We start from the raw sequence: 21,675 nt of genomic DNA, 5'->3' as shown, positions 1-21,675 counted from the left end.
AGTTTTTTATCACGACATGTTGGAGGGTATACCATTAGTATACAACTTGGGACCAATTTACCTGCAAAATCACTTTACCCTGGAGGCTCCCATTCAACCGCTTTGAGTGGTGGAATTGGCCATGTTATCATTTCCACATGACCCCCATTCCTCATTTGTAAGAACTCAGATTTTTTAGTGTGGCAGCACTAAAACACTTTGGAACTCCCTTCCTATTGATACCAGCCAGGTGCCTTCACTGTACTCCTTTTCGGCGCCTCCTAAAAAACATTTTTGTTTGGCCAAGCCTACCAAGGTGCGTCATTAGATAACGTTCTACTTATAAGACCCCCCCCCCAGTAGTTTTATTTGATCTGTTTCTGGTATCTGGCATGATTGTGGCCATTATATGTATTACAGCACGAACAAACAGCCAAAAGTTCCAAAGATCAGCATTTTGCAACGATGGCGTTCTTGCCCCGCTACCTTTAAGCCTACAAAAAAAAGTCAGATTTCTTGATGTACATAGCAAAATCATAGAATCATAGAATCATAGAATCATAGAGTTGGAAGAGACCACAAGGGCCATCGAGTCCAACCCCCTGCCAAGCAGGAAACACCATCAGAGCACTGCTGACATATGGTTGTCAAGCCTCTGCTTAAAGACCTCCAAAGCAGGAGACTCCACCACACTCCTTGGCAGCAAATTCCACTGTCGAACAGCTCTTACTGTCACGAAGTTCTTCCTAATGTTTAGGTGGAATCTTCTTTCTTGTGGTTTGGATCCATTGCTCCGTGTCCGCTTCTCTGGAGCAGCAGAAAACAATCTTTCTCCCTCCTCTATGTGACATCCTTTTATATATTTGAACATGGCTATCATATCACCCCTTAATCAAAGCCTTCCAGAGTTAAATGTGACTTTCATTTTCCCCCTGGCCATTCTTAATTTCTTTGTCCATTTTCCCACTAAAGCAATGCTCCATATTTTGCTGAACCAGCAAGCTTTTGTAACTGCCTTTCATATCTCCTGAATTGTGCAATGCTCAGCCTCACTGCTGCTAGCTTTGCTTTTTAAACCTATGTTGTTCCAGGGGGAAATGTTCAATACCGCTAGTTTGGGTGGGGGGTCTGGCTCTATATTTCCCCTCCAGATGTTTTGGAGTAGAGTTCCCATCAACCCCAACCAGAAACTTGAACGCCCGCGGCAACACGAGAGCAGGGCCTTTTCCGCAGCGGCTCCCCGTTTGGGGAATGCTCTCCCCAGGGAGGTTTGTCTGGCTCCTTCATTATACACTGATACCCCGGGTTAAGTACTTAATTCGTTCTGGAGGTCCGTTCTTAACCTGAAACTGTTCTTAACCTGAAGCACCACTTTAGCTAATGGGGCCTCCTGCTGCTGCCGCGCTGCCGGAGCACGATTTCTGTTCTCATCCTGAAGCAAAGTTCTTAACCCGAGGTAATATTTCCGGGTTAGCGGAGTCTGTAACCTGAAGCGCATGTAACCTGAAGCATATGTAACCCAAGGTACCACTGTATACTTTTAAGCATCACATAGATGGCTGATAGAGTGATTTAGGGCGTTTGAATACTTTCAGGACTTTCCCTTGGTACAATAGGGTCCATGTTTTGTAACTCTGTCTTGTTTAACCATAAATAGCTCCAGTCACTGCCTTCCATGCCTGCGGTTTATTTACTTTGGTTTTATTTTATGTTTATTTTTGTTCAACGCTTTGACTTTTCGCAGTATATAAATACGAAAGAAAGAAAGAAAGAAAGAAAGAAAGAAAGAAAGAAAGAAAGAAAGAAAGAAAGAAAGAAAGAAAGAAAGAACTGTGGAACTCAACAGGTGGGGGAAAGTTTTTAAGTTGTTTTTGCTAACAGGTCCTCATGGCAGAGATTTCCCGCTTGTCCAGCCCCCCTCAAATTTACTGGAAACGAAGAGTCAAGGTCCAGGGCCAGAGAAAGAGGGAGGGACATTCCTGGACTCCTCATGTCCACGTCCCTCCAGCTTTAGGCTCTGAAAACAGAGTCAAACTGGCAACCATGAAGACGTTTTGGCTGCTCCTGGCCTCTCTCTTCGCCTTTGCAGCTGCTGGCACGGGGCAGGTGAGCTTATTTTTTGCAACACTCTTATTCCTCTTATCGTATTTTAAATGTATGCACACAGAGAACAGAAAGCAGACAGAGAAAAGTTTCCCTTTCTCTCTTTTTAGTTTAGAGATAAGGAGAGGAAGAGGCGACATTGTAAAATCATGGAGAAAACTTCTCCTCCTCTCTCAAAAGACTAGAACCCGTAGGCGCCGAACGGAAGGTTGGAAGATTCAGAATGGACTAAAGGACATTCTTCTTCATGCAGCAGATAGTTAAACTACGGAACTCCTTGCCACAACAGGCAGCGATGGCCATCAACTTGGATGGCTTTACAAGAACCTAGAAAAGACCACGGTCAAGATAATATTCCATCATTTTTATAATATTTTTATTAGTTTTCAACCACGATCCAATAATAGCCTCATTATAACAATTCCAATTTATAATATAATTCGTAATACCAGTCATTCAACCAAATTATATAATTTAGATGAGGTGGCCCCCCGCATGATAGAGTTGATGGTTTGATGATTTTCTTTATTTCTGTGTTCCAAAATCTGATTAATTTCAGTTACATTCCAGTCATAATAATAATCCCTTATGCAACAACCGCAATGTTAACAACTTCCCTTTGTATTGACACATTAAATGATTTGTAAAACTGCAAGTGAGGCACTCCAACTACATCCTAGCTCTTCCTGTGTGTGGCATTTCTTCTGTCCGTGGTGCTGCTTCCAGATAATATTTCATCTTAGACACCTATTAGAATACATAATGGCAAAAATGACGGCATCCATCAGGGCCTGCTCCAATAAAAAATTCTATACAGAATAGGAATGCATAGGGGAATACATGAAGAAATCTGGTGTTAACGCAGAACTCTTCATAGGCAATTGTTAAGCATGTAAGGCCAAAAGAAGTAATTATAATTTATTAGTTTTCATGTTATTTTATTTTGTTAAAGCAACTAGAAAAAAATATTATGTTGGGAAAGATCTCACGCAGGAAGCAGTGGGGAGGAGGGGAGGGTTAGGTTGAATTTGGGAAATAAAATAATAAACGGGACAGCAAAGGATATAATAGATTCTTATAGAATAGTAATATTTTGTAACAAGAAGAGAAGTTCAAAAGGGGAAGTAAATGTATTTTTAGTATTTTCATTATTGTAATAGTTATTATTATTTCTTATTAGCAGAAGGCAATGTTAACTTGGACTTCTTCATTTTGCTGTCTGTATAATTTTCTTAAGTCAATTAAAAAAGAGAGAGAGAGAGATACATAATACGCGAAGTGCATTTGATAAAATACGCTTTATTCCTGCCTTGCAAGGGGTGGGGCAGGAGAGGGCTCTCGTGGTCGAATCCTGATTGTGGGGTTCTCATAAGCACCTGGCTGCTGTGAGAACAGGATACTGGGCCCAGTGAGTCCCTGGCCCGATTCAGCAGCCAGACGTTCCTTATTCTCTTAGTTCCTAACCAAAAGAAATTCTGGGTTCTCAGCCGTGGAAGTTGTGCCTTCCAGTTCTGAGAGTGGCATCGGTTGTGGTTTCTCAGCGAAGAAGAGGCGAAAGCACTCTGCGCGTGCTCCGATGCCCTTTATACTGTTACCGGTTCTTCCTTGGTTTGAGCCCCAACGCAGCCAATATGACCTGCAGGTCTGAGCCCATCCTAAGACACAGCAAAGAATCCATCTGACGTCAGAATGTTGCCTCTGGCTGGGTGACTCTCTGGTTTCCCAGATCCTGCCCCATGCCAGATTCCCAGAAGGCCCAGGAGCCGGGAGGGAGAGGACCGACTGTCCATCACCTCTTCTGATATGTACCTGACCCTGCCGCTGCCTGCAGGGCTTGTGCAATAACGCACACCTTCTTCCAGGAACTCTGGACAGCAATTCGTGAAATTTGGATGCCAAGGAGTCCCATAGCCAGGCCCCAATGAAAGGCAAACACCATAGGCTCTTCTGTTGAACTATCATGTCAACACCCACCCACAACGAAGCAGCAGAAATTGTTTCTTTTTTTTCTTTTTGCTAAAATCTCATCTTTTTCTTTCTTTTCAAGTTTATACATTTCACTAATTTTCATTAATTTTACAATCATTTTGACATTTTGACTTCCTTCCCCCTCTTTCCTTAAATTTATTTTTAACATCTTCTGCATATCCAAATTTAATTTGCTCATTTATTCACCGTCTTTAAATATATACTCCTATGAAACTGCAGGCTATTACAATAAACCTGCCAGTGTTTTTATCTGTTTATAATTTATCTGTAAATATTCAACAAACCATTTTTTCTCTTTTATTAAAAAAAGGTTATCTTGATTTCTTACTCTTCTGGTAAGTTTCGCCATTTATGCATATTCCATAAGTTTTTGTATCCATTCTTCCTTTGCTGGGACTTCCGCTTCTTTCGACTTTGGGGCAAGAAACATTCTTGCCACTGTACATGAAACATGGATAAGTTTCTATGCATTTTAGGTAGTTCTGTAATTCTATAATTCCCAAAAGAAAGGCTTCTGGTTGTTCTTTACAAAGGTTGTTTTAAACATCCTTTTCATTTCATTATATATCATTTCCCAGTAAGCTCTGACCTTACTACAAGACCACCACATATGATAAAAAGAACCTTCTTTCTCTTTACATTTCCAACACTTACTTGAATTACATTTGTAGATTTTTGCCAATTTACTCAGTGTCAGATACCATTGATATATCTTTTTCATATAATTTTCTCTTAAACCATAACATGCTGTAAATTTTATATCCATATTCCACAATCGTTCCCATGCTTCCGTGTCTATATCTTGACCAATATCTATTGCCCAATATATTGTTGGGATACTGCCAGGGAGATACAGTCCATCATGGCCCCAAGTCGGCTGCCGAACGATCCATCGATCTCTGTAGTCACGCAGTATCAGCAATAGCGGCATGAGTGTCCAGAAATACCTTGCCACATTCCAGAGCTCATGCACGCTCTATCAGCAGATAATGCACAGCCAAAAGTTGCATGCAGAAGAGTATTATTTACAGACTTTATTCAGCGTTGATCAGAACAAAAGAAAGACATGACTGTTCTGCCTCAGTGTCTCCAACAGAGAGAGAAACGAAAGCAACAGCAAACATAAACATCCTGTGAACAGGACATGCACAGACTCTGTGACTCACAAAGCCTGCTCCCTTTTAAGGTGGAACGGAAATATCCTAACATATATCATGTACTTGTTCATCCTTTGTCTCCCAGCAGATACTGGTTTCAACCTTCTGCCATTCCTTCTTTTTTCCGGACCCCAAGTACAGAATCACAGATTAGGATGATGCACTTTGTCTCTCCATGTCCAGAATGAACCACCAGCAAGACCACCCCCAACTAGGGGCGCCAAGGGGTCTTGTGCCCCCCCAAAAAAAAATTCAGGGAAGGGCTGGCCACCGGCAAACCCACCACAGCCTCACCCCTCACAGGCCGCTGCAAGGTTGTGCGGGGAAAAGGAGGCAAACCACAAAGCCCATTCGTCATGTGTGCAACATCTCGGCATGCCACAAGGCACAGGCCGTCGACAGGCCTCTCCTCCACCCTCTTTTAATACCCAACGGTCATTTGCACCTCCTGCGCCCCAGTGCCACCCCCTTAGTGCTCCCCCCCCCAAGTAATCCCATTCCCCATGATTTAATAAATCACATGAAACAATTGAGATCCATTGTAGGATTTAATTAGGTCCCATCATGCTCATTGACTCAACAGATTCCACAGCGGGTTGTTTGTTTGTTTCGTAACAATTATATATTGCTTGATTAACCTCTTTTTAAGAGCAGTTTGCAAGAGATGAAACAATAAATTAATCAACAAATCCACGATGGGAGTTGAAAACATGCGGAAAGTTAAATACTAAAACAGGCTGAATCAAACACTGACTTTCTAAGCATCTGCCCAGTCTTGTCCAAAAAAGAATGTTTACAAATATGGACAAATCCCAAAATCAAAACTTAACAACAGACGGCAGACTCCCTAAAACCTTTTTTGAAATGACAGACAATATGGACTTGATTGACATATGGAGGACAAGGAACCCCTTGGGTAAAGAAGGAACCTTCTTTTCTGAGGCCCATTTGTCATGGACACGAATCGACCAAATTTGGATATCTAGAGGGCTGGCCCCGAAAACGAGAAAAGTGGAAATCTGCCCAAAAACCTGCTCCGACCATAATGCCTTAAAAATGGAATTGAGACTTTTCCCAACTGGATCCTTCAGATGGAGAATGAATGACACCTTGCTAAGAGATCAAGAGATCGTTAAGAAGGCCCAAAAAACGCTAAAGGACTACTTTGAAATAAATTTGAATACTACGGTGGAGAAAAGAATAATCTGGGATGCAAGCAAAGCTGTAATGAGAGGGTTTCTGATACAACAGAATACAATAAAGAGAAAATTTTGGAATGGAAAAAAGGAAAAAATTCTAGAGAAAATAAGTGAAGGAGAGAAAAAGCTGAGAACTAATCCGAAGTCAAAAGAGGTGCTAAGAGAGATCAAATTCCATCAAGCACAATATTCGAAATTGATTAATCAAGAGATTGAGTGGAAAATCAAACAAATGAAGCAGAGATCGTTTGAATCAGCAAATAAATGTGGAAAGTTGCTAGCTTGGCAATTGAAAAAAAGACAAAAGCTAAACACGGTTACAAACTTGGAGATTCAAGGAAAAATAGTTCAGAAACCAGAAGAAATAAGAAAGTGCTTCCACAGATATTTCAAAGAACTTTATGCACAGGGGCCTCAGAAAGAATCGGAAATAGACCAATTCTTGAGGACAAATGGACTATCCAAAATAAGTCAAGATAAAAGATCAATGCTCAACAGTAAAATAACTCAACAGGAAATTGAAGGTGCCATCCAAAATATGCAACTTGGCAAATCTCCAGGCCCAGATGGTCTCACCTCCAAATATTATAAGACTCTGAAGGATTGTTTGACACAACCGTTGTTGGAGGTTTGCAACCAGATTATGGAGGGGAGAAAGGCACCGGAAACGTGGAAAGAAGCATTCATCACATTGATTCCCAAGTTAGAGAAGGAAAAGACTCAGCTTAAGAACTACCGTCCCATCTCACTCCTGAATGTGGATTACAAAATATTTGCAGACATTTTAGCAAGTAGACTTAAAAACGTATTAAATGAAGTAATTCACAAGGACCAAGCAGGCTTTCTCCCTGGTAGACACATGTCTGATAATACCAGGAATATTATTGATATATTGGAGCTGTTGCGAATTAGAAACACAAGGGCTGCTTTAATCTTTATTGATGCGGAGAAAGCATTTGACAACATTTCTTGGATGTTTATGAAGAAAAACTTAAAGGGGATGGGAGTGGGACGGGGGTTTGAAAATGGAATAGAAGCAATTTATTCAGAGCAAAAAGCCAAGTTGATAGTGAACAATGTGGTGTCGGATGAACTTCTAATTGAAAAAGGGACACGACAGGGGTGCCCTTTATCCCCTCTGCTATTTATTTCTGTTCTGGAGGTATTGCTGAATATGATTAGGGAGGACCAGCTGGTGCAAGGTATAGAGGTCGGAGCGAAACAATATAAACTGAAAGCCTTTGCAGATGACCTAGTCTTGACAGTACAGGAGCCAGTATCTAGCACAAAAAGAGTTCTGGAACTTATTTTGGAGTTTGGTCGGGTGGCGGGATTTAAGTTAAACAAACAAAAAACTAAGGTTTTGGTCAAAAATCTGACACCTACAGAGATAGAGGGGTATCAGAAAGAGACAGAGCTAAGTGTGGTTAAAAAAGTGAAATACCTGGGGGTATACTTGTCCACTAAAAATTTAAACCTTTTCAAAGATAACTATGAAAAATGTTGGTTGGAAATTAAAAAAGACTTGGATATTTGGTCAAGATTGAAACTTACCTTGTCAGGCCGAATCGCAGCTATAAAGATGTGTGTTTTGCCTAAAATGCTATTCTTATTTCAGACCCTTCAGGTCGTGGACAGAATGGAATGTTTTGGAAAATGGCAGAAGGATATTTCTAAGTTTGTCTGGCAGGGCAAAAAGCCCCGAATAAAATTTAAAATACTAACCGACTCAAAAGAAAGAGGGGGGTTTGCCCTGCCGGACCTAAGGTTGTACTATGAAGCTGCAGCCTTCTGCTGGTTGAAGGATTGGTTCCTGTTGGAAAACACCGATGTCCTAGATCTGGAAGGGTTTGATAATGTGTATGGTTGGCATGCATACTTGTGGTATGACAAGGCGAAGGTTCATAAATTGTTCAAAAACCATATTGTCAGAAAATCAATTTTTGCCGTCTGGATGAAGTACAAGGATTTATTAGAAAGCAAGACCCCGAGGTGGCTATCACCTGTGGAAGCCAAGATTTCTAAAAAAAAAGCCCAATATGGAGGCCTACTGGCCAAAATATTGGGAACTGATTGAAAGAGTTGGAGATAACTGGAAGCTCCAAAGCCAGGACAAATTAAAAGGTAAGGTGCGAGATTGGTTACATTATGCTCAAATTCAAGAGGTATTCAAAATGGACAAAAAAGTGGGTTTCCAGTTGGAGAAATCGAAACTGGAGACGGAGTTACTAGAACCAAAGACTAAGGTACTTTCGAGGATGTATGACTTGCTGCTTAAATGGAACACACAGGATGAGACAGTTAAATCTGCTATGATAAAATGGGCACAGGATGTAGGACACAACATTATGTCTGAGGACTGGGAAAGGTTATGGAACACCGGTATGAAATTCACGGCATGTAGTGCTTTGAAAGAGAACATTATGAAAATGGTATACCGGTGGTACATGACCCCAGTCAAGTTGGCTAAAATATATCATCTTTCTGATAATAAGTGTTGGAAATGCAAGGAGGCAGAAGGGACATTCTTTCACCTCTGGTGGACCTGCCCGAAAGTAAAGGCCTTTTGGGAAATGATACATAATGAGCTGAAAAAGGTATTCAGATATACCTTTTCTAAGAAACCAGAGGCCTTTCTTCTGGGCATGGTGGACCGGAAGGTGCCAAAGAAGGATAGAACCTTGTTTATGTATGCAACCACAGCAGCTAGGATTCTTATCGCAAAGTTCTGGAAGACACCAGATTTACCCACACTGGAGGACTGGCAGACGCAGCTGATGGACTATATGGAGTTGGCAGAAATGACTGGCAGAATTCGAGATCTGAGCGAAGAAACAATGGAGGAGGACTGGAAAAAATTTAAGGACTATTTGCAAAAACATTATAAGTTGTTTGAATGTTAAGATTGCGCACGATTAAGAAACGTTATGCCTCTGCAATTTATTTTAAGTAAATGATAAAGTAAGTATTGATGGAAAAAAATGAGACAAATTAGAAACAAAATATTATGTTTATTAAGAGTGTTAAAACGAAATTACAAATTTTTGAAATTGGTAACATAATAGATACAAAGGTATAATAAGTTGGGAAATAAGATAATAAATTGCTGAACTGGTTAGAATGATGAATGCAATGCTGAGAGGATGTGAGGAGGTCCAAAAAGATGTTGAAAAAATTTTACAATGATTTCTCTTCTTTTTTTTCTGTTTTTCTTTATATATATAGAAAATGTTTCTTGTATATTGCTGTTTAAACAAATTTGTTCACCTATGGAAAGAAACGCAATAAAAAATTTTTATAAAAAAAAACAAAAAAGAATGTTTTAAGCAGGTGCCGAAAAGAGCAAGGCGAAGGTGCTTGGTTGGCATCAAGAGGCAGAGAGTTCCGCAGGGTCCGTGCTGCTTTCAAATGTGGGGGCAAGTTGGTGCACTCTGCACAGCCAGCTGCTCCTTGGCAAACGAGGAAGCACCCGCTTCTGGCTTTGCGTCTTAACCCACAGCTGGTTTGCAACTCCAAGGACAGAAGATGGACAGCTGGGGGGGGGTCCTCTCTCAGAATATGCTCTCTTCCCCCCACCCCTCCACTTGGCCTAAGCATTATGCCATCCTGAATTGCAGCGCCCTGCGAAGACAGAAGAGCCGCTTTTATACGACCCAGTTCGCTTTCAGATTCATATGCCCAGCTTGCCAGCACTGGATCCAAGCCCGCAGGTACGTCTGGCCCTGGGGTGGCGGGAGGAGGAATCCCTGTCTTGTCGGGAGTCCAGCCTAAGAGATGTTTGCCCAGATTGGCAAGGCTCCCATTGACGGGTGAAATAGGAGTCCTTGTGGGACTGAAGGCAAGGAGGGATTATTTCAGGTCGAGATGATGGCAAATCTGAGCCTTCCAGAGGCTGCAGGAGAGAGTAAGGACTCATCCTGCCCTCTGTTTGTGGCACACTTCCTGTTGTTGTTTAGTCGTTGAGTCGTGTCTGCCTGTTCGTGACCCCCTGGACCAGAGCACGCCAGGCCCTCCTGTCTTCCACTGCCTCCCGCAGTTTGGTCAAACTCATGCTGGCAGCTTCCAAAAGATAGCTGATGGTTTACAAAAGATAAAGATAACAAATTCATGATGGGGTTGAAAACATGCGGAAAGTTAAATACTAAAAGAAGGCCTGAAAGAAACACTGACCTTCTAAGCATCCGGCCAGGCTTGTCCAAAAAAGAATGTTTTAAGCAGGTGCCGAAAAGGTGTTTGGTTGGCATCAAGAGGCAGGGAGTTCCGCAGGGTCCGTGCTGTTTTCAAATGTGGGGGCAAGTTGGTGCGCCTGCCCCCCAGACTAAATCCTAGCCTCGTTGCTGCACAGCTTTGTCTGACGGCAACCAAGGCTAGCCAATCGGCACTCGGCGCTGCCAGATTCTCCTTGGCACATGGGGAGCCGGTGGCTTCTGGGTTTGTGTCTCCAGAGATTGTGAACCCAAAGCAGGGCCATCCCTGAAAGGAGAGAAGACGGAGGACTGCTGGAGCCTCTTGGGAAAAGCTTTCTTTTCTCCCACACCTGAGCTTGGTCTCAGTATTATACAAGGTTGAACGGCAATGCCCTGTTGTGCGACTGTCCGGCATTTCCCATTTCACTCCTTCTGCAGGAGGCTTCCAAGAGAAACGTCCGATCGGTGGAGGACACCTTGCCAAGTCGCCAGGTATGTCTGGAGCTGTGGGGGCTGGAAGGTGGGGGGCAGAGGGAGCCCCCTGCCTTGTCCGGAGACCCCTCACTCCCTTGCCAGAAAAGCCCCCTTGATATTCACTGGGTCAGCTTCACAATCCGGCAGCCCAAGGAGATGGCCTGGAAACATTGCCCCGTCCCTGACTCTCTTTTGGCCCCAGGGCGGAGATTTCTCTCTGCCTGTTCCTGCAAGAGCCATGGGCTGCCTGGGAACAGGGGCGGCACTTTGATGCTCTTTTTCCTCCGTGAACAGGCTCGGAGTCAAGATTGGCTGTGGTACTGCCCCGGTTGCTTCGCAGTTATTAGTAAGGTAAGCACAAAAGTTTTCCACAGAGAGGAGGAGAGGTGCAGCGCTGGTCTCTGAGCTGCTCCTCTGTGGACACAGAGACGGACTGGCAGCTAGTGGATTTGAAAAGGTAAATGAAGGAAGAGTCATAGAAATACAGCGGTACCTTGGTTCTCAAACTTAATCCGTTCCAGAAGTCCGTTCCCAAACCAAAGGATTCGAAAAGCAAGGCATAGTTTCCCATTGAAAGCAATGCAAAGCCGATTAATCAGTTCCAGACTTTAAAAATCCTCCCCATAAACAGCAATTGAAAGAAAAAGGCACAAAAACACAGAACAGATAGGAAAAACAGACAGACCTCAGTGTAACACTCAAAATGAAGAATGTTTGGCTTCCGAAAAACGTTTGCAAACCGAAACAATTGCTTCTGGGTTTGCAGTGTTTGGGTTCCAAGTTGTTTGAGTACCAAGGCGTTTGAGAACCAAGGGACCACTGTAATGGGGGGAAAGATTCCAGTCTGGGCAGATGCTCTTTTGCAGTGCTCATACCTCTTTCTCAAATGCCAGTTCTTCAGGGTTTTAAAGGGGGCTTTGGAAAATATCCCCTGCGGGCGGGGAATGGCTGTGTGAGTGCCACCCAAGCTAGCCAATCAGTGCTCTGCACAGCCAGCTGCTCCTTGGCAAACGAGGAAGTGCCCGCTTCTGCCTTTGCGTCTTACCCCACAGCTGGTTTGCCACTCCAAGGACAGAAGATGGACAGCTGGGGGGGGGAGGTCCTCTCTCATGAAATGCTCCCTTCCCCCCACCCCTCCACTTGGCCTAAGCATTATACCATCCTGAATTGCAGGTCCCTGCGGAGAAAGAGCCACAATTATCCGACCCAGATCTCCCTCAGATTCAGATGCCCAGCTTGCCAGCACTGGAGCCAAGCCTGCAGGTACGTCTGGCCCTGGGGTGGCGGGAGGAGGAATCCCTGTCTTGTCGGGAGTCCAGCCTAAGAGATGTTTGCCCAGATTGGCAAGGCTCCCATTGACGGGTGAAATAGGAGTCCTTGTGGGACTGAAGGCAAGGAGGGATTATTCCAGGTTGAGGTGATGGCAAATCTGAGCCTTCCAGAGGCTGCAGGAGAGAGGAAGGACTCATCCCGCCCTCTGTTTGTGGCACACTTCCTGTTGTTGTTGAGTCGTTGAGTCGTGTCCGCCTCTTCGTGACCCCCTGGACCAGAGCACGCCAGGCCCTCCTGTCTTCCACTGCCTCCCGCAGTTTGGTCAGACTCATGCTGGTAGCTTCGAGAACACTGTCCAACCATCTCGTCCTCTGTCGGCCCCTTCTCCTTCTGCCCTCCATCTTTCCCAACATCAGGGTCTTTTCCAGGGAGTCTTCTCTTCTTATGACGTGGCCAAAGTCTTGGAGCCTCAGCTTCAGGATCTGTCCTTCCAGTGAGCACTCAGGGCTGGTTTCCCTAAGAATGGAGAGGTTTGATCTTCTTGCAGTCCATAGGACTCTCAAGAGTCTCCTCCAGCACCAGAATTCAAAAGCATCCATTCTTCAGCGATCAGCCTTCTTTATGGTCCAGCTCTCACTTCCATACATCACTACTGGGAAAACCATAGCTTTCACTATACGGACCTTTGTTAGCAAGGTGATGTCTCTGCTTTTTAAGATGCTGTCTAGGTTTGCCATCGCCTTTCTCCCAAGGAGCAGGCGTCTTTTAATTTCCTGACTGCTGTCACCATCTGCAGTGATCATGGAGCACACTTCTTGGGCACAGGTATTTCAGAAGCATCTCTGTCTCTGACTACGGAGGCAAAGCGTGGCCCTTGTGGCTGGTGGCTGTCGACAGGCCTCTCCTGCACCCTCTTTTAATACCCAACGGTCATTTGCACCTCCTGCGCCCCAGTGCCACCCCCTTAGTGCTTCCCCCCCAAGTAATCCCATTCCCCATGATTTAATAAATCACATGAAACAATTGAGATCCATTGTAGGCTTTTATTAGGTTCCATCATGCTCATCGTCTCAGCAGATTCCACAGCGGGTTGTTTGTTTGTTTCGTAACAATTATATATTGCTTGATTAACCTCTTTTTAAGAGCAGTTTGCAAGAGATGAAACAATAAATTAATCAACAAATCCACGATGGGAGTTGAAAACATGCGGAAAGTTAAATACTAAAACAGGCTGAATCAAACACTGACTTTCTAAGCATCCGGACAGTCTTGTCCAAAAAGGAATGTTTTAAGCAGGTGCCAAAAAGAGCACGGCGAAGGTGCTTGGTTGGCATCAAGAGGCAGGGAGTTCCGCAGGGTCCGTGCTGCTTTCAGATGTGGGGGCAAGTTGGTGCACTCTGCACAGCCAGCTGCTCCTTAGCAAACGAGGAAGTGCCCGCTTCTGGCTTTGCGTCTTAACCCACAGCTGGTTTGCCACTCCAAGGACAGAAGATGGACAGCTGGGGTGGGTGCGTGGGGGGTCCTCTCTCAGGAAATGCTCTCTTCCCCCCACCCCTCCACTTGGCCTAAGCATTATGCCATCCTGAATTGCAGCGCCCTGTGGCGACAGAAAAGCCGCTTTTATACGACCCAGATCGCTTTCAGATTCATATGCCCAGCTTGCCAGCACTGGATCCAAGCCCGCAGGTACGTCTGGCCCTGGGGTGGCGGGAGGAGGAATCCCTGTCTTGTCGGGAGTCCAGCCTAAGAGATGTTTGCCCAGATTGGCAAGGCTCCCATTGACGGGTGAAATAGGAGTCCTTGTGGGACTGAAGGCAAGGAGGGATTATTCCAGGTTGAGGGGATGGCAAATCTGAGCCTTCCAGGCGCAGCAGGAGAGAGTAAGGACTCATCCCGCCCTCTGTTTGTGCCACACTTCCTGTTGTTGTTTAGCCGTTTAGTCGTGTCCGACTCTTTGTGACCCCCTGGACCACAGCACGCCAGGCCCTCCTGTCTTCCACTGCCTCCCGCAGTTTGGTCAGACTCATGCTGGCAGCTTCCAAAAGATAGCTGATGGTTTACAAAAGATAAAGATAACAAATCCATGATGGGGTTGAAAACATGCAGAAAGTTAAATACTAAAAGAAGGCCTGAAAGAAACACTGACCTTCTAAGCATCCGGACAGGCATGTCCAAAAAAGAATGTTTTAAGCAGGTGCCGAAAACGTGTTTGGTTGGCATCAAGAGGCAGGGAGTTCCGCAGGGTCCGTGCTGTTTTCAAATGTGGGGGCAAGTTGGTGCGCCTGCCCCCTACACTAAATCCTAGCCTCGTTGCTGCACAGCTTTGTCTGACGGCAACCAAGGCTAGCCAATCGGCACTCGGCGCTGCCAGATTCTCCTTGACACAGGGGGAGCCGGTGGCTTCTGGGTTTGTGTCTCCAGAGATTGTGAACCCACAGCAGGGCTATCCCTGAAAGGAGAGAAGATGGAGGACTGGTGGAGCCTCTTGGGAAAAGCTTTCTTTTCTCCCACAACCGAGCTTGGTCTCAGTATTATACAAGGTTGAACGGCAATGCCCTGTTGTGCGACTGTCCGGCATTCCCCATTTCACTCCTTCTGCAGGAGGCTTCCAAGAGAAACGTCCGATCGGTGGAGGACACCTTGCCAAGTCGCAAGGTATGTCTGGGGCTATGGGGGTTGGAAGGTGGAGGGCAGAGGGAGCCCCCTGCCTTGTCCGGAGACCCCTCACTCCCTTGCCAGAAAAGCCCCCTTGATATTCACTGGGTCAGCTTCACAGTCCGGCAGCCCAAGGAGATGGCCTGGAAACATTGCCCCGTCCCTGACTCTGTTTTGGCCCCAGGGCGGAGATTTCTCTCTGCCTGTTCCTGCAAGAGCCATGGGCGGCACTTTGATGCTCTCTTTCCTCCGTGAACAGGCTCGGAGTCAAGATTGGCCGTGGTACTGCCCCGGTTGCTTCACAGCTATTAATAAGGTAAGCAAAAAGTTTTCCACAGAGAGGAGGAGAGGTGCAGAGCTGGTCTCTGAGCTGCTCCTCTGTGGACACAGAGACGGACTGGCAGCTAGTGGATTTGAAAAGGTAAATGAAGGAAGAGTCATAGAAATACAGTGGTACCTTGGTTCTCAAACTTAATCCGTTCCAGAAGTCCGTTCCAAAACCAAAGCATTCGAAAAGCAAGGCACATTTTCCCATTGAAAGCAATGCAAAGCCGATTAATCCGTTCCAGACTTTAAAAATCCTCCCCATAAACAGCAATTGAACATGAATTTTACAATCTAACAAGACCATTGATCCATAAAAGGAAAGCAATAAACAATGTACTACAGTCACACAATTAATCAGTAGCTGGAGAATCTAAGCATCTGCCCAGTCTGGACCAAAAAAGAATGTTTTAAGCAGGTGCCGAAAAGAGCACGGCGAAGTTGCTTGCTTGGCATCAAGAGGCAGGGAGTTCCACAGGGTCCGTGCTGCTTTCAAATGTGGGGGCAAGTTGGTGCACTCTGCACAGCCAGCTGCTCCTTGGCAAACGAGGAAGTGCCCGCTTCTGGCTTTGCGTCTTAACCCACAGCTGGTTTGAGAACCAAGGTACCACTGTAATGGGGGGAAAGATTCCAGTCTGGGCAGATGCTCTTTTGCAGTGCTCATACCTCTTTCTCAAATGCCAATTCTTCAGGGTTTTAAATGGGGCTTTGGGAAATATCCCCTGTGGGGGCGGGGAATGGCTGATGTGAGTGCCACCCAAGCTAGCCAATCAGCGCTCTGCACAGCCAGCTGCTCCTTGGCAAACGAGGAAGTGCCCGCTTCTGGTTTTGCGTCTTAACCCACAGCTGGTTTGCCACTCCAAGGACAGAAGATGGACAGCTGTGGGGGGGGGTCATCAGGTATTCTCTCAGGATATGCTGTCTTCCCCCCACCCCTCCACTTGCCCTAAGCATTATACCATCCTGAATTGCAGCGCCCTGTGACGACAGAAAAGCCAATTTTATACGACCCAGATCGCTTTCAGATTCATATGCCCAGCTTGCAAGCACTGGAGCCAAGCCCGCAGGTACGTCTGGCCCTGGGGTGGCGGGAGGAGGAATCCCTGTCTTGTCGGGAGTCCAGCCTAAGAGATGTTTGCCCAGCTTGGCAAGGCTCCCATTGACGGGTGAAATAGGAGTCCTTGTGGGACTGAAGGCGAGGGATTATTCCAGGTTGAGGGGATGGCAAATCTGAGCCTTCCAGAGGCTGCAGGAGAGAGGAAGGACTCATCCCGCCCTCTGTTTGTGGCACACTTCCTGTTGTTGTTTAGCCGTTTAGTCGTGTCCGACTCTTTGTGACCCCCTGGACCACAGCACGCCAGGCCCTCCTGTCTTCCACTGCCTCCCGCAGTTTGGTCAAACTCATGCTGGTAGCTTCCAAAAGATAGCTGATGGTTTACAAAAGATAAAGATAACAAATCCATGATGGGGTTGAAAACATGCGGAAAGTTAAATACTAAAAGAAGGCCTGAAAGAAACACTGACCTTCTAAGCATCCAGACAGGCTCGTCCAAAAAAGAATGTTTTAAGCAGGTGCCGAAAAAGGTCTTTGGTTGGCATCAAGAGGCAGGAAGTTCCGCAGGCTCCGTGCTGTTTTCAAATGTGGGGGCAAGTTGGTGCGCCTGCCCCCTAGACTAAATCCTAGCCTCGTTGCTGCACAGCTTTGTCTGACGGCAACCAAGGCTAGCCAATCGGCACTCGGCGCTGCCAGATTCTCCTTGACACAGGGGGAGCCGGTGGCTTCTGGGTTTGTGTCTCCAGAGATTGTGAACCCACAGCAGGGCCATCCCTGAAAGGAGAGAAGATGGAGGACTGGTGGAGCCTCTTGGGAAAAGCTTTCTTTTCTCCCACAACTGAGCTTGGTCTCAGTATTATACAAGGTTGAATGGCAATGCCCTGTTGTGCGACTGTCCGGCATTCCCCATTTCACTCCTTCTGCAGGAGGCTTCCAAGAGAAACATCCGATCAGTGGAGGACATCTTGCTAGGCGGGGATCAAGGCGCCCAGGTATGTCTGGGCTGTGGGGGCTGGAAAGTGGGCAGAGGGAGCCCCCTGCCTTGTCCGGAGACCCCTCACTCCCTTGCCAGAAAAGCCCCCTTCATATCCACTGGGTCAGCTTCACAGTCTGGCAGCCCAAGGAGATGGCCTGGAAACATTGCCCCGTCCCTGACTCTGTTTTGGCCCCAGGGCAGAGATTTCTCTCTGCCTGTTCCTGCAAGAGCCATGGGCTGGCTGGGAACAGGGGCGGCACTTTGATGCTCTTTTTTCTCCATGAACAGGCTCGGAGACAAAATCAGCGGAGGTACTGCTCCAGTTGTCACACACCTCTTCATCAGGTAAGCACAAAAGTTTTCCACAGAGAGGAGGAGAGGTGCAGGGCTGGTCTCTGAGCTGCTCCTCTGTGGACACAGAGACGGACGGGCAGCCTGTGGATTTGAAAAGGTAAATGAAGGAAGAGTCATAGATATACAGCGGTACCTTGGTTCTCAAACTTAATCCGTTCCAGAAGTCCGTCCCAAAACCAAAGCATTCCAAAAGCAAGGCGCGTTTTCCCATTGAAAGCAATGCAAAGCCGATTAATCCCTTCCAGACTTTAAAAATCCTCCCCTAAAACAGTAATTTAACATGAATTTTACAATCTAATGAGACCATTGATCCATAAAAGGAAAGCAATAAACAATGTACTACAGTCACACAATTAATAAGTAGCTGAACTGGGTTCCACACAGTCACAAAAATGAAAAGAAAAAGGCACAAAAACACAGAACAGATAGGAAAAACAGACAGACCTCAGTGTAACACTCAAAATGAAGAATGTTTGGCTTCCGAAAAACGTTTGCAAACCGAAACACTTACTTCTGGGTTTGCAGTGTTTGGTTTCCAAGTTGTTTGAGTACCAAGGCGTTTGAGAACCAAGGTACCACTGTAATGGGGGGAAAGATTCCAGTCTGGGCAGGTGCTCTTTTGCAGTGCTCATACCTCTTTCTCAAATGCCAGTTCTTCAGGGTTTTAAAGGGGGCTTTGGAAAATATCCCCTGTGGGGGGCGGGGAATGGCTGATGTGAGTGCCACCCAAGCTAGCCAATCAGCGCTCTGCACAGCCAGCTGCTCCTTGGCAAACGAGGAAGCGCCCGCTTCTGGCTTTGCGTCTTACCCCACAGCTGGTTTGCTGGACAGAAGATGGACAGCTGGGGGGGGGGTCCTCTCTCAGGATATGCTCTCTTCCGTCCACCCCTCCACTTGGCCTAAGCATTATGCCATATTGAATTGCAGCGCCCTGTGGCGACAGAAAAGCCGCTTTTGTACGACCCAGATCGCTTTCAGATTCATATGCCCAGCTTGCCAGCACTGGATCCAAGCCCGCAGGTACGTCTGGCCCTGGGGTGGCGGGAGGAGGAATCCCTGTCTTGTCAGGAGTCCAGCCTAAGAGATGTTTGCCCAGCTTGGCAAGGCTCTCATTGACGGGTGAAATAGGAGTCCTTGTGGGACTGAAGGCAAGGAAGGGGATTATTCCAGGTTGAGGGGATGGCAAATCTGAGCCTTCCAGAGGCTGCAGGAGAGAGGAAGGACTCATCCCGCCCTCTGTTAGTGGCACACTTCCTGTTGTTGTTTAGTCGTCTAGTCGTGTCCGACTCTTGGTGACCCCCTGGACCAGAGCACGCCAGGCCCTCCTGTCTTCCACTGCCTCCCGCAGTTTGGTCAGACTCATGCTGGTAGCTTCGAGAACACTGTCCCACCATCTCGTCCTCCGTCGTCCCCTTCTCCTTGTGCCCTCCATCTTTCCCAACATCAGGGTCTTTTCCAGGGAGTCTTCTCTTCTCATGAGGTGGCCAAAGTATTGGAGCCTCCGCTTGATTAACCTCTTTTTAAAAGCAGTTTGCAAGAGATGAAACAATAAATTAATCAACAAATCCACGATGGGAGGGTCCGTGCTGCTTTCAAATGTGGGGGCAAGTGGGTGCGCTCTGCACAGCCAGCTGCTCCTTGGCAAACGAGGAAGTGCCCGCTTCTGGCTTTGCGTCTTAACCCACAGCTGGCTTGCCACTCCAAGGACAGAAGATGGACAGCTGTGGGGGGGGGTCCTCTCTCAGGATATGCTGTCTTCCCCCCACCCCTCCACTTGGCCTAAGCATTATGCCATCCTGAATTGCAGCGCCCTGCGAAGACAGAAGAGCCGCTTTTATACGACCCAGATCGCTTTCTGCAGGTACGTCTGGCCCTGGGGTGGTGGAGAAGGAATCCCTGTCTTGTCGGGAGTCCAGCCTAAGAGATGTTTGCCCAGATTGGCAAGGCTCTCATTGACGGGTGAAATAGGAGTCCTTGTGGGACTGAAGGCGAGGGATTATTCCAGGTTGAGGTGATGGCAAATCTGAGCCTTCCAGAGGCTGCAGGAGAGAGGAAGGACTCATCCCGCCCTCTGTTTGTGGCACACTTCCTGTTGTTGTTGAGTCGTTTAGTCGTGTCCGACTCTTCGTGACGCCCTGGACCAGAGCACGCCAGGCCCTCCTGTCTTCCACTGCCTCCCGCAGTTTGGTCAGACTCATGCTGGTAGCTTCCAAAATATAGCTGATGGTTTAGGTTTACAAAAGATAAAGATAACAAATCCATGATGGGAGTTGAAAACATGCGGAAAGTTAAATACTAAAAGAAGGCCAGAAAGAAACACTGACCTTCTAAGCATCCGGACAGGCATGTCCAAGCAAGAAGGTTTTAAGCAGGTGCCAAAAAGAGCACGGCGAAGGTGCTTGGTTGGCATCAAGAGGCAGGGAGTTCCGCAGGCTCCGTGCTGCTTTCAGGTGTGGAACAGGTGTGAAGTGAAACCTAGACTTGTTTCAGCCGATCAAAGCGGTTGGGTGGGCGCAGGGAGGGGGGTGACGTTTGTTGGAGTGTCTCCTACCTCCTTCTTTCCCCTTTCCCTGCAGGAGCTGTTGTTCAAGCTCAGGACGAAGAGGTCCGCCAGGGGGGCTGCCTCAGCGCGGGCCAGGGGGAAGCAGCGCTCGGGTGCCCGGGCCGTCTGCCGGGGCTGCTACTCGGGGCTGATGATCGTGGCTCCGCCTGCCCAGGGGAGCAAAAACGAGACTTGGATCGGGAGCCACTCGGAGTCCGAGGGAGATTCCAGCGAGGAAGATACTCTGCCTCCCAAAGCCTGAGCCCCCACCCAGGGCGCAGAGTCCTCGCTGGACGCTGAAGAACAGACCTGGAGGGGACACCAAGGGTCATCTAGTCCAACCCCCTGCCATACAGGAATCGCAGCTAAACATGTTGCTGGAAGTATTTTAGTGTGCCTTTCAAATTATGTGTTATCACCGATTGTAACCTTGTAAGCTGCTTGGAAGACATTTTGACATGTAAGAAGTCTATTAATTAATTAACAAAACATGCAATAAATAATCAATAATTTCAGTATTTTTATTTCTTTAAAAAAACAGAATAGCAGCTGGGGAGGAGGATTCTGGAATTTGGGAACATGCCGGGGTGAGGGGATTCACAGCATACGATGGTATCTTGGTTTACAAACTTAATCCGTTCCAGAAGTCCGTTCCAAAGCGTTCCAAAACCAAAGTGCGCTTTCCCATAGAAAGGAATGCAAAACAGATTAATCCATTCCCAAGAAAGTAAAATCTCTCACTGCCTCCATTTCTTCCCCTTCTGTTTGCCAGGAGGTGATGGGCCCAGTGGCCATGATCTTCGTTTTTTTGATGTTGAGCTTCAGACCATATTTTGCGCTCTCCTCTTTCACCCTCTTTAAAAGGTTCTTTAATTCCTCCTCACTTTCTGCCATCAAGGTTGTGTCATCTGCATATCTGAGGTTGTTGATATTTCTTCCAGCAATCTTAATTCCGGCTTGGGATTCATCCAGCCCAGCCTTTTGCATGATGAATTCTGCATATAAGTTAAATAAGCAGGGAGACAATATACAGCCTTGCCGTACTCCTTTCCCAATTTGGAACCAATCAGTTGTTCCATATCCAGTTCTAAATGTAGCTTCTTGTCCCACATAGAGATAAGGATTACAAACTCAAATAGAGATTACAAACTCAAACTCATAAAGATATGTATAACACAATAATTCGTTACAGAATTAGAGATAAGAGTTCCTGGTGTGCTTTTTTCTTGGTATATTTAATAACAAGAACTCCAACTTATTTAACATGTGATAATGTAGTCACTGCACATATTGCGCATGTACATGGTCATCGCGTTGCCTAGACATTGCTGACATTCTCTTTGCAACACAGGGGGTTGTTTGGTTCCTGAAAAGAAGGCACGTCCACCGCCTCTAACCCTTTCAGCCCCC

The 21,675-nt window shown here is 46.4% G+C and overlaps 1 protein-coding gene across 7 annotated transcripts in view; it reads left to right on the top strand.

Annotated features, from left to right (window-relative positions):
- Nucleotides 1–1,815: 1,815 nt before the first annotated feature.
- Nucleotides 1,816–21,675, top strand: part of LOC308569687 (uncharacterized protein) — a 30,121-nt gene continuing 10,261 nt past the window's right edge. The window contains exons 1-6 of one of the 7 annotated variants that reach the window (XM_081163919.1): nucleotides 9,879–10,082; nucleotides 12,252–12,351; nucleotides 13,954–14,046; nucleotides 14,962–15,015; nucleotides 15,275–15,331; nucleotides 18,651–18,743. In XM_081163919.1, the coding sequence (XP_081020045.1) occupies nucleotides 12,316–12,351; nucleotides 13,954–14,046; nucleotides 14,962–15,015; nucleotides 15,275–15,331; nucleotides 18,651–18,743 (333 nt within the window). In that variant the 5' untranslated portion in view covers nucleotides 9,879–10,082; nucleotides 12,252–12,315. The other 6 variants (XM_081163920.1, XR_014000759.1, XM_081163918.1 and 3 more) reach the window with 6 other exon arrangements.

This window comes from Podarcis bocagei (genome assembly GCF_964188305.1).
Source record: "Podarcis bocagei genome assembly, chromosome: 12".
In the NCBI taxonomy this organism is placed as follows: domain Eukaryota; kingdom Metazoa; phylum Chordata; class Lepidosauria; order Squamata; family Lacertidae; genus Podarcis; species Podarcis bocagei.
This window is presented reverse-complemented; position numbering and strand designations above follow the sequence as displayed.